Here is a 12,737-nt window from a genome sequence, read left to right as displayed (position 1 = left end):
TCCCTACCTTCAGGATCTTCTCTTATTCCATCTTTTGTCTTAATTTTCCGAGATCTTGTCCTGCATCCAGCATCTTCCCTTTACTGCGTGCCCTTTGAGATTTTGTTTTCAAATTTCAGATCCTGACTCCGGATGTTTCTCTCCCTCATTGCCACCATGCTTTATCTTGTGCTTTTGAGATATGAGTCTGGAGTATCTTACTGGAGAAAGTCTCTTGGCATTCACCATTCCTGAGGCTGCTTGGTTCTTATTATTCAAAAAGGTTCATTCAATCCATATGTACTGTGACACTCCTTCATTTACAATGTGTGTTGGTTATCAGACATAGCTCTCTAGTGTAGTGTATAAGATGTCTCTCTTCATATGCTCATTCTAGACTAGTATCTTCTCTCTTCCTATAGTTGGAGTCTTGTGAACAGTCACATCATCGCATTTGACTTGAATGTCTTTATACCACAACAGGCAGCTCAGTATCTGACTTAAAGCACGTTTTGGATTTAAATAGGTTTGTGATTTTTATCTTGCAAATTTCATACTCAGCTTTGGTCCACTCATTTAGGAAAAATATTGCCAATTGCCGGCAGATCATGCTGGATAGAATCCTTTACATTTGTGTAAAATCTCAATCTGCAGGCTACCAGTATTATGAAAAATAGTGAAGTGGGACTGATGGATTTAAAAGGTACCTGGATGGGTGGAAAGGGTTTGGAGAGATAAGGGCCAAAAACCGGCAAATGGGACCAGATTAATCTAGGATATCTGGTTAGCATGAATGAGTTGGACTGAAGGATCTGCTTTCATGCAGAACAACCCTATGACCCGATGACCTAGGGATGAGTTAAAAATTGAAAACAGAGTCCTTTCTCAGATGAGATTGTGTCTCCACAATTTGCTTATTTTGTATTTTCACACATACTGTTTCTTCTTTGGAGATTAGTTGGGAAATGTTGGATAGGTTCACATGCTGACTACAAGCCTGCTGAATTGTGGCCAACAAGCCTCAGACTGGATAAGGATGTGTTGAATCCTAAATTGGGATTACTGTTCACAATATGAATGCATGCAGTATGATGAATAAGATTGGGGAGTTACAGGTAGAGATTGTCATTTGGAAATATAATGTTGTGATGATAACAACAGTCGAGCTGAAGGAAAGGAAGGGCTGGGTATCAAATATTCCTGAGTACAAGGTAGTCAAAGGAGATAGAAAAGGAATTAATAAACAGGGATTATATTAGTTAAGGAGAACATTGCAGTGCTAGATAAAGACAATTTCTCAGAGTTCGAGGACTGAATTTTGGCAAGAGTTAAGGAACAAAAAGTTTACAATGACATTGCTGAATATTGTCTATAGATTACAGACTAGTGGGAAGGAGATGGAAAGGATTCATCTGCAATGAAGTTACAGGGAGGAGTCAGCATTATTGAGTAGTTCTTAATGGGAGGCTTTAATTACCCAAATAAACACTGGGATACTAATACTTCAAGGGACAATGAAAAGAATGGGCTGTTCAAGGAAAGTCAGCATGGATCTCAGAAGGGGAAATCATGTTTAAACAACCTGCTGGAGTTTGCTGAAGAACAGAAAAGCTTAATGAGGGTAACAGTCAATGAGGTGCATGTAAACGTCAATTTAGTGTTCAATACAGTGACAAGAAAAGTTATAACTTTTTGAATAGCAACATTGATGAAAAGAATAGGTGAGTAATAGGAAACTGAGAACTGGGTAGTGTATATTTTATGGGTTAGAGAATGTCAGGTCATGGTATTAAGCAGGGGACTGGTATTCGGAGTCATCCTTTTACTAATATATATCACGACATTGATCTGGTGTTCAGTGACAATTTCAATGTTTGCAATTGATCTGAAAATTGGAAGCATTGTAAATTGTGAGGGGATCATTACACTGGGATAAAACAGTGAATGAAAAATGGGAGATGTTTAAAAGGGAGATGAAAAGGGTATAAGCTGGGTACATACTTCTGAGAAATAAATACTAGTTTTCTGAAGCTTGAGTACCCTGGATGATGAAGGATATTGATGAGAAAATAAAGAATGAAACAGGAGGTAGGTATGTGATACATACCCTAATAACAATTGCAGTAGAAATCAGGAAGTTTATCTTAAAGGCAGAGAGAGGCTAAAGCTGCAATAAGGAAGCAAAGGGGAAGCATGAGGAAAGGTTGGCAGGCTACACTAAAATAAACATGATAGTAAAAGGTTAGTGAGTGATATACTGGGACTCACTCTAGGGAATAAGCAGGGTAAACTGCTCACTGAACCAACAGATATGGGTAGTCGGTAAATAAATACTTTACTTCTGTCTTTACCAAATTTTAAGATGGTTACAACGACCCAGTTGAAAATGTGGGTATTGAGCATCAAACAGTGTATGATAGACAAAGAAAAGATGCTAAAAAGGCTGGCAGCACTCCAGTAGAGAAGTGATCAGGCCTGGATGGGATGCATCCTAGATTGATGAGAGAGGTAAGGGAGCAAATTGGAGATCTTTGTTGACAGAAATTTTCCAGGCTTCTCTGAAACAAAGGATTAGGCCCAGGGAACAGGAGGATTGCAAATGGCTCTATTAAGAAAAGAGCAAAAGATAACCCCGGAAACTGCAGATCTGTCAGCTTGACACCGATAGTGGGAAAACTGATGCAGACCATAATATGGGAGGAGGTTAATATATGCTTGGAGAAAAATAAGTTAACATTAGACAGTCAGCACGGCTTTGTCAAGAACGGATCATGTCTGACAAATTTAACTGAAATCTTTGAGATGACACAGGCAGTGGACGAGGATAGTGCTGTAGATGTTGTATATCTGCACTTGCACAAAACAATTGATATGGTGCCATATGGCAAGTTGTTTAGGAAAATAGAAATGATTGGAATTGATGGGTCCTTGACAGCAAATAAGTTGGCTAAAAGATAGGAAATAGGGAATTTTTCAGATTAGAGATGAATTGAAAGTAGCGGTCTCCAGCGATCAGTACTGGGACCTTTGTTTTTACTGATTTATATAAATGATTTGCAAATGGGTATTGAGAGTAAAATCTCTAAATTTGCAGATGATACTCAGCTAGAGAGAGCAGTGAATTGTGAGAATGATGCTAAGCAACTTCAAAGGGACATTGATGAGTTGGTCAAGTGGGGAGACTCCTGGCAGATGAATTTTGATATAGAGAAATGTGAAGTAATACATTTTGGTGGAAGAAACATAGAGACAAGGCAGGCTCACTGGTACAACTTTCAGGAGAGTACAGGAGCAGAACGACCTCAGGGTTGATGTGGGTGATTCTCTGAAGGTGGCCAGGCAAATTGCAACAGTCGTTAAGAAGGCTTACAGGATCCTTGGGATTATAATTATGGGAATAGAGTTTAAAGGTAAGGAAGTGATGTTATACCTCTATAAATCATTGGACAGATATCATTTGGAGCATTGTGTTCAGTTCTTGGCACTTTACTGAAGGAAGGGTGTTAAATCCCTAAAGAGAATGAAACGCAGATTTACACAAATGATGCCAGGATTGAGAACTTGGGCTTATTGTCCTTGGAGTAGAGAAGATAAGACATGACCTTTTTGAGATTTTTAAAATGATCAGCAGTTTTGGCAGGGTAAAGAAGGATATTCTGTTTCCATGATCAGTATTGAGGGGTTGTAATGTCTAATTGTCAGAAAGAGAGCTGGGGTGAGATGAAGAGAAGATTCTTTACTCAGAGAGTTGTTAGGATTTAGAGTATGATTCCTGCAAGAGTAGTAGAGGCAAGTTCCACAGGGGGCTTCAAAAGAGCTAGACATTTGAAAGTAATGAATTTATGGAGCTATGAAGATTGGGCTAGAAAATGGGAATATTTAGATGGCTGTTGGCTCAGTGGTTTGCACTGCAGCCTCACAGCACCAGGGACCTGGGTTCGATTCCACCCTCAGGTGACTGTCTGTGTGGAGTTTGCACATCCTCCGGGTGCTCCGGTTTCCTCCCACAGTCCAAAGATGTGCAGGCTAGATGGATTGGCCATGCCAAATTGCCCATAGTGTTCAGGTGTGTGTGGGTTATTGGGGGATGGGTCTGGGTGGGATGCTTCAAAGGGCAGCGTGGACTTGTTGGGCCGAAGGGCCTGTTTCCACACTGTAGGGAACCTAATCTAATCTGTTTTGAAGGCCAGTACAGCCACGACAGATCACATGGCCTCATTTTGTAGTGTAAATTTCCATGATTTTATGATAAAATCTGTATAGAACTTCAAAAGCACATACATAAATCAGTGGACTGGGCACACAGATGGCAGATTCAATGTAAAGAAGTGAGACATGATGCACTTTGGTCGGAAGAATGGGCAGACAATGCACAATAATGGGCACAATTCTAAAGGTGGCAAAGAAGTGGAGGGACATCAACTCTATGTGCCTCAGAATGAGGATCCCAAAGGTAGGATACTGCCTGTAACACAGACTATGGCAGAAAAACACAGTTTGGATAGCACACACCAATCATTTATATTGAACTGCACGTTGTGTTCACTTCTAGTTGTTCAATTTGCACAGCAGTAATAATAAGCACTGTTATCCTCGCTATTATTTCTGTCATAAATTCCAGCTCAACTGTGACAGAAAGGAGTTGTTTATTCTGTTAGTTTTGAGGCAAATGATGAACATAAAGCTGATTGCTGGAAGTTTAAAGGTAGAACAGCAATAGGCTGAGGTGCTGGTAAAAATTAGCACAACTGAAATATTTCATATTTGGGTCCAAAATTCCCTTCTGAAAACAAAGGACTTTTGAGGGTAGTTGAATTATAGTTTTCAGTGCAATAGGGCTTAAAGGTAATATTCCAGACAAAGCTGTTAAAAGTGTTCCAAAAGCAGGAGAATTACACAGAAGTCCTTAGAAACTGCAGAAACAGGCTGTTTGTTATGCTTCAATACAAGTTACCGTGTATGCAATCTGTCAACTCGGACTTTCTGCAAGCCTTTCCCTTTCTTGAATTCATCTTGTTTCCTTTTGAAAACATCCAGGTATTTTTAGCCTTAAATAATCATGTGGTAGTGGGTTCCACATTCTGACTGCTGTCCCTCATTTCCCTGTGGACACTTTTTTGTATTTATGGCCTCTGGTTTTGGATTCTCCCAGGAGTACAAACATCGCACATCTACCCTTCTCAAACCATTCATAAACTTAAATAACACAATCAGGTCTCTTTTAAGTCTTAGAGTTACAGGGATCTACAGCACAGGAGGCCTCTTGGTCGAACAGGTCTGCACTGGTCAAAAACAGCCATCTATCCTAATCCCATTGTCCAGCATTTAACCCATTTGCCTTGACGTTGCAAGAATACATCTAAATAATCCTTTAAAGTTATGAGGGTGTCAGCCTCTCCCACCCTTCTAGGTCGTGAGTTCCAGACTTCCAACACCCTTTACGGGAGAAAGCTTGCCTCTGATTGTGCGCTCTTGGGGATCCAGTGCCGTTGTCAGTTTCCAAAATGCATTCTTGAGCCAGACACCCGGGGACTCTTGCTGTACTTGTCTGATTCTCTTTGACTACTTGGTTCTTCTTGGACTTCTTGGCCTTCCTTTATTTGCTTTCTTCCCTCCAGCCCCTTCAGCAGCATTGTGACCATCTCTCTAAATGTGCTGTCCATGTAACTTTCAGCCTTGTGGATGTGCCACTTTGTCTGTGACAACTGCTCAAGCTCTGGATATTTGAAAGTGATGAATTTATCGGAGATAAGGCTGGAGACTGGGACTGGTTGGATAGCTCTTTTAAGTGCCAGTACAGACACAATGAGACTTCTGTACAGTAAAATTGTATGATTTTATGATATGAACTGTGGAGAACTGCAGAAGAACATAGATAAGTCAGTGGAGTGGGCACACAGGTAGAAGTTGGCTAAAAGATGGGAAACAGAGTGAGTTACTCAGACTGGAGACGAGTTGAAAATTGTGTTCCTCAGGGAGCGGTGTGGGGACCATGTTTTTTTCTGATTCATATAAAAGATTTGGAGATGGGTCTTGAGGGGAATGGAGCACAAGATTGTATAGTTGGGAGCACTTTCTGCACAAGTAGTCATCTTGCACACCAGTAGAAACCAAGACTTTCCATATATGAGCATAAATAACATCCAAGCTGTTATCAGGAATATAGAAAAATGGCCTCAACATGTTCAATCTCTCCCAATAGCTTTGATCCTTCATTTTAGTTTCATCCTCGCAATTATGTTTTGCACTTCCTCCAATGCTTTGATGCCCTTTATTAGGTTTGGAAACAAGACTGTGCAAAAATTGTAAATGCAGAGCACAATATGAGTTTAAGTTCTACACCACTGGAAATAAATCCCAGTGCTTTGTTAGCACTTTAATTGACTTTTGTTCCCGCTTCTAAAAATGAGCAAAGCAGGAGTAAGAAATGAAGCCAAGCAAAACTTTTTAATCCAATATGTAACCAAAGTGTGGAATAAATTCCCCAGAAGCCCATTAATTTGGAGAAATAGTTTAAAGAGATAATTAGAAAAGCACAGTATGACAGGTGTTGGAAAACTGAAATGAAAACAGAAAATTCTGGAAACACTCAGCTGTTCTGACAGAATCTAATGCTTTCAAGAAAAAAAATTTGCTTCTTTTCAAGTGTCAGTAGCCCAAACTTCAACAAGCTCACCTCTCCATTGTTGTTTGACATGATTTTCCTCTTGATTCATCCCACTTCACAAACATCATCCCCTGTCCTGTTTTCAAGATCCTCAATGACCATGTATGAGTTTCTCTCTGATTCCCACATTTTCTGTTTTCTCAGTTCAAGCGATAATCGCATGTCCTTACAAAGACAAATCCATTTGATGGATAAAGGGAATATAGAGTGATACAACATGGAAACAGACCCTTCAGTCTAATTCACCCATGCTGACCATATTTCCCAACTAAACAAGCCCCATTTGTCTGCGCTATCCATCTGAACCTTTCCTATTTATATACCTGTCCAAATGTTGTATAAATATTCTAACTGTACCTACATCTGCCACCACCTTTGGCAGTTCATTCCATATATGCACTACTCTCTGTGTGAAAATTGTCCCTTAGATTCCTTTTAAATCACTCCCTTTTCTTTTTAAATCTATGCCTGCTAGTTTTGAACGGCCCTAGCTTAGGGAAGAGACTTTTTGCTATTTACCTTGCCTATGCTGCTCCTGATTTTATAAAAGTCTATAAGGTCACCCCTCAACATCTATGCTCCAGGGAATGAAGTCCCAGCTATTCAGTCTCTCCTTATAACTTATAAGTCCCAGAAACATCTTTGTATATCCTTTCTGCACTCTTTCCAATTTAATAATGTCCTTCCTATAGCAGGGGAATCAGACTGTACACAGTACTCTATAAGAGGCCTCACTAATGTCCTGTACAGCCGCGACATGCTGTCCAAATCCTGTATTCAATGGTCTGAGCAATGACAGCAAGCATCCCAAATGTCTTCTTTATCAGCCTGTATACCTGTGAAGTTACTTTCAAGGAACTATGTACCTGAGCCCCTCGGTCTCTCTGACAATATTCCCCCAGGGGCCTATTATTGACTGTGTACGTCCTGCCCTAGTTTGTCTTGCCAAAATGCAATGTCTTGCATTTACCTATCTTAAACTCCATCTGCCACTCCTCGGTCCTGTGTCCCAGCTGATCAAGATCCTGTTATTGTCTGAGGTAGCCTTTTTTTGCTGTCCACTAAACTACTAATTTTTTGGTGAGAAGATGGAAAGGCTCAGTAAGTTCATCAAAGGCAGGATTGCTGATTATTAAAACTTTTTCTTGTTCCTGAAAATTGTCTGTTTTGCTGTTTCAATAGGCACGTCAGTCATGGGGATAACTGCGACGGATGCTGATGATCCAGTTTATGGGAACAGCGCAAAATTAGTGTACAGCATCCTGGAAGGGCAGCCATATTTTTCTATCGAGCCACACACTGGTAGGTGATCATTGCTAACTGTTCCAATTCGGGTTTTTTTGAGACTCTTGCATGACTAGATTCACTTGGGTTGAGTTGGCTGGACACTGTTTTATGATGTGGTGTGTTTTTCCTACAGTAGATTTTAGCCCAATGTGGCAGTGAGAGGTTTTGTACTTGGTTGTAAAACAACATAAGCAACCTACACTTTTGGAACACAGCGTTCAATTCTGGTCTCCCTGCTATAGGAAAGATGTTGTGAAACTTGAAAGGGTTCAGAAAAGACAGTCAAGGATATTTCCAGGGCTGGTGGGTTTGAGCTATAGGGAAAGGCTGAATAGGTCAGGGCTATTTTTCCTGGAGCAGTTGAGACTGAGGACTGGAGACTTTATAGAAGTTTATAAAATTATGAGGGGCATGGATAGGGTGAATAGTCAGGGCCTTTCCCCAGAGCAGGGGAGTCCAAAACTAGAGGGCATAGGTTTAAGGTGAAATGAGAAAGATTTGAAGAGGACAAAAGGGGCAATGTTTTCACACAGAGTGTGGTGCGTGTGTGGAATGAGCTGCCAGAGGAAGTGGTGGAGGCTGGCACAATTACAACATTTAAAGGGCATCTGGATGAGTATATGATTCAGAAGGGTTTACAGGGATATGGGCCAAATATTGGCAAATAGGATTAGTTTAATTTAGAATATCTGGTCAGCATGTACACGTTGGACTGAAGGGTCTGTTTCCATTCTGTACAACTCTATGACTCTTAGATTAATATTATAGTAACTCTACTCAGTGTGATTGGCTGCTAATTGACAGTGTTTTTCCAAAATGAGGGAACTGTGACCTAATGTCATTCCTTAATGCTTATGGATAAAACTTGCAAATTCATTTAAATTCAATATGAGAAAGCAAAGTACTGTGGATGCTTTAAATCTAAAAGAAAAATAAAAAATTCTGGAGAAGCTCAGCACATCTGATATGGTCTGTGAAGAAAGTTAACAATTTAAGTACAATATGAACATTCTGAGGCATAGTCATATCAGTTTTAAGGTTAGCACTGCTGGCTCACAGTGCCAGGGACCCCGGTTCGATTCCACCCTCAGACCACTGTCTGTGTGGAGTTTGCACATTCTCCCTTTGTCTGTTTGGTTTTCCTCTGGGTGCTCCGGTTTCCTCCTGCAGTCCAAAGATGTGCAGGCTAGGTGGTTTGGTCATGGTAAATTGCCCATAGTGTTCTGTGATGTGCAGCTTAGGTGGGTGAAAGGGGGATGGGTCTGGAAGGGATGCTCTAAGATTCAGTGTGGACTCATTGGGTTGAAGGCCCTGTTTCCTTATTGTCGGGAATCCATTAATCCTGAACTGAAATGTTACATTAAAATTGCTTCCATGATGCAAATTACTTTAATTAAGCCCTTCTGCCATTGGATTCTCTTCAGGGACTAGATATTAAAAATAACATTGTGATTCATGTACTGCTGTTTTCAAAACATTCATTTCCTTATCTAAAAAGGAGGGCACTTCTAATTTTTTTTTGTTTAGTGACTATGGGTCACACAATGCGTTTGGTTTATTTAGGGAAGGTGATATTATATAGAGGCACAGGCACAGAACAAATAGTCCACGTCAGCCAATGTTCTGTGCATATGTTTCATGAAGCATTATTCATTTTCCTTCCATTGGGTAATTTTTCACGATATAGTTAAAGAGCAGCAGTTCTGGCAGCTGGTCGGAAGAGATTATTACAGAAATGAAGCAAACCATTCATTCCAATTTATTGACTCATTTTCTCCTCCTCTTTTTCTTCTCTGTCACATAAGGAGATATATGTTGCTGGTAAGATTGAGGCAAGTATTTTATTTCTATGAAGAGCTGATAGGATTTAAAAGCGCACCATAATTCCCTTCTTCGCCTGCTTGAGTCTAAAACTGAGATTCTGTTTTGTGTGGTATGTCCTCTGCACTGGCAGAATTGAGCAATTAGACAATGGCTGATGATTAATAGCTTCAAATTAAATCACACAATCTATTCTGCTTGGCTGCAGATGGCCAATCAGCTCCTGTGTTGGGATAGCTGGACATACCATTTGTTGGAGCTGGGAGGGCAGTATGTAAGGCTATGCTGCATACTTGTCAAAACGAGTTTGTGGACTACCTCACAACACAAAACTTGCCACCAGGCAAATTTAAACAGCGTTGCTAATCCGATCATTGTTTGCACAAGTCAGATAGAGAAACAAAATTCTCAATAAAATGGTTAAGTGTCTTGTAAAATGTTTATCTTTTTCTCAGTCCTCAGCTTGTCAGAGTAAAACCAGCAGAGCCCTCTGATAGACTTACAGAGCATGCCTAAGTAAGGGAGACAAGACATGCAGAGCAAAGGAAATTGTGGCTTTCCTCCAGGTATAGCTACTGAGCACATGCAGAGATCAGAGCTGTATCAAATCTCAGCATGGCCTGAACATTGTCCCTTCTTACCCCACCTCTGTATGCAGTTATGATTAATTAAAAACATTCGTTATTCACGCAAGAATTATACATATGTCATTACTCCAAGCCTGGAGAAACCCAACAGGCCTGGCAGCATCCCTCGAGAGAGAGGAATAAGAGATAATGTTTCGAGCTTGGTATGCCTTTTCTTCCAAAGCAGAACAGTTTGGAAAATGGTGGCACATACACCCCAATTTAACCCCTTTCAGTTCTGATGAATAGTCATATCAGACTCAAAATGTTAACTCAAACTGTTAACATCTGGATGGATGCTGCCAGATCTGCTGATTTTCTCCCAGCATCCTCTGCGTTTTATTTCAGATTTCTAGTGTTCACAGTATTTTGCTTTGATAAAGGGAGGTGACAGGCTAATGGTGTGATTGTGAGACTATTAATTCAGGAAACTCAGCCAATGTTCTGGAGACCTGGGTTTGAAACCTATAAGGGCAGACGGTGGAATTTGAATGCAGCATTTTAAAGTCTGGAATTAAAATTCTACTGAAGACCATGAAACCATTGTCCATTGTCAGGAAAAAAAAGGATTCTTTTACAATCCTTCAGTAAAGGAAACCTGCTATCCTCACCTGGTCAGGTCTCAAGGGCAATCCAGACCCACAGTGATGTGCTTGACTCTTAACTGCCCTCTGAAATGGCCTAACAAGCTATTCAGTTCAAAAGCAGCTCGGGATGGGCAATAAATGCTGGCCAGCCAGTGATGCCCATGTCCATGAGTGAAATAAAATAAAGTTACTAGAAACTAAGTTCACCAACGTTAACTATGGGTATTTATATGTATATGCTGTATATATTTTACATCACATACATCAAGGTATATTGATGTAATTTAAATATATTGAATCATCCAAAATCCCCACAGTGTGGAAGCTGGCCATTCTGCCAGAGCCCACTCCGACCCTCCGAAGAGCATTCTACCCAGCCCCAACCTATCCCTGTAATGCCATGTCTAATCCACCGAGCCTGCAAATCCCTATCCCTGTCACCCTGCATTTTTCCCATAGGTAATCCACCGAGCCTGCATATCCTTATTCCTGTCAACCTGCATTTTTCCCATGGCTAATCCACCAAGTCTGCAAATCCCTATCCCTGTAACCCTGCATTTTTCCCATAGGTAATCCACCTTGTGTGCAAATCCCTGTACGCTATGGGAAATTTAGCGTGGCCGATCCAGCTAAGCAGCACATCCTTGAACTGTGGGAGGAAAGCAGTGCACCTGTCGGAAATCCAGGGAGAATGAGCAAACTTCACACAGACAGTTGCCTGAGGGTGGAATGAAACCCGGAGACCAGGCACTGTGAGGCAGCATGCTAAGCACTGAGCCAATGTGCCAGCCTCTTGTGCATATACTCACATTTGACATCAAGTCAAATAAAGGGGATATTGAGATAAATAATGAAAAAAGCTTGTCAAAAACATACGTTTTATGATCGTAAAGGAGCAAGGAGAGGTACAGTGAGGTTCAGGAAGGAAATTCCAGAGATTAGGGCCTAAGCAACTAATAATAATTGCCTTCTTCGTCTGTTTAAGTCTAGAACTGAGATTTTTCTTTCTAACGCATCCTCCGCACTGGCAGAATTGAGTAATTAGACAATGGCTGACAAATAATAGCTTCAAATTATGATATGACTGTTAATGGTTAGTAATTAAGATATCCAGTGAATTTTGCGAGGAGTGTGTGTGAAGCTGAGGTCTGGTTTAGTTGGCATTCAGTTCATTATTTGAGCAGCATGCCAATATTGATTGGAAAGGTCCCAACTTGAAGAATGTCTAATCGAGTGACATAATGTAGGGCTGCTTTGCCTAAGCTCTAGAACACTATCAGCACCTACAGGCAGGAATTTGCAAATGAGCATTGCTTGCCTTCGTTGGAAAGGGGCAAGGCTAAAATTTACCCTGTATCGGCAGAGGAATTAGTCAATATTTTGGCTCCTGGTGTGAAGAAGGCATTTGACACAGTTGCCTTCATTGGTCAAGACACTAAGTAGAGAAGTTGGGATGTCATGTTGCAGCTGTACAGGACATTGGTGAGGCTACTTTTTAAATACTGATTTGAATTCTGGTCTCCCTTCCATGGGAAGGATATTATGAAACTTGAAAGGGTTCGGAAAAGATTTACAAGGATGTTACAGGGACTGCAGGGTTTGAGTTCTAGAGAGAGGCTGAATAGGCTGGGGCTATTTTTTTGACCTGGAACATTGGAGGCTGAGGGGTGACCTCAGATTTATAAAATCATGCGGTGCATGGGTAGTGTGAAATAGCCAAGGTGTTTATCTCAGGGTGAGGGAATCTAAATCTAGACGTCGTAGGTTTAA

General features: G+C 40.8%; 1 protein-coding gene across 6 annotated transcripts in view; it reads left to right on the top strand.

Annotated features, from left to right (window-relative positions):
* Nucleotides 1-12,737, top strand: part of LOC125460015 (cadherin-8) — a 266,186-nt gene that overhangs the window by 148,055 nt on the left and 105,394 nt on the right. For all 6 annotated transcript variants that reach the window (XM_048547044.2, XM_048547045.1, XM_048547047.1 and 3 more), the window contains one exon: nt 7,829-7,948. In XM_048547044.2, the coding sequence (XP_048403001.1) occupies nt 7,829-7,948 (120 nt within the window). The remainder of the gene's footprint in view (nt 1-7,828; nt 7,949-12,737) is intronic.

This window comes from Stegostoma tigrinum, chromosome 16, assembly GCF_030684315.1.
Source record: "Stegostoma tigrinum isolate sSteTig4 chromosome 16, sSteTig4.hap1, whole genome shotgun sequence".
NCBI classification, from domain to species: Eukaryota; Metazoa; Chordata; class Chondrichthyes; order Orectolobiformes; family Stegostomatidae; genus Stegostoma; species Stegostoma tigrinum.
Note: the sequence above shows the minus strand (reverse complement) of the source record. Positions and strands in the feature narration are given on the sequence as shown.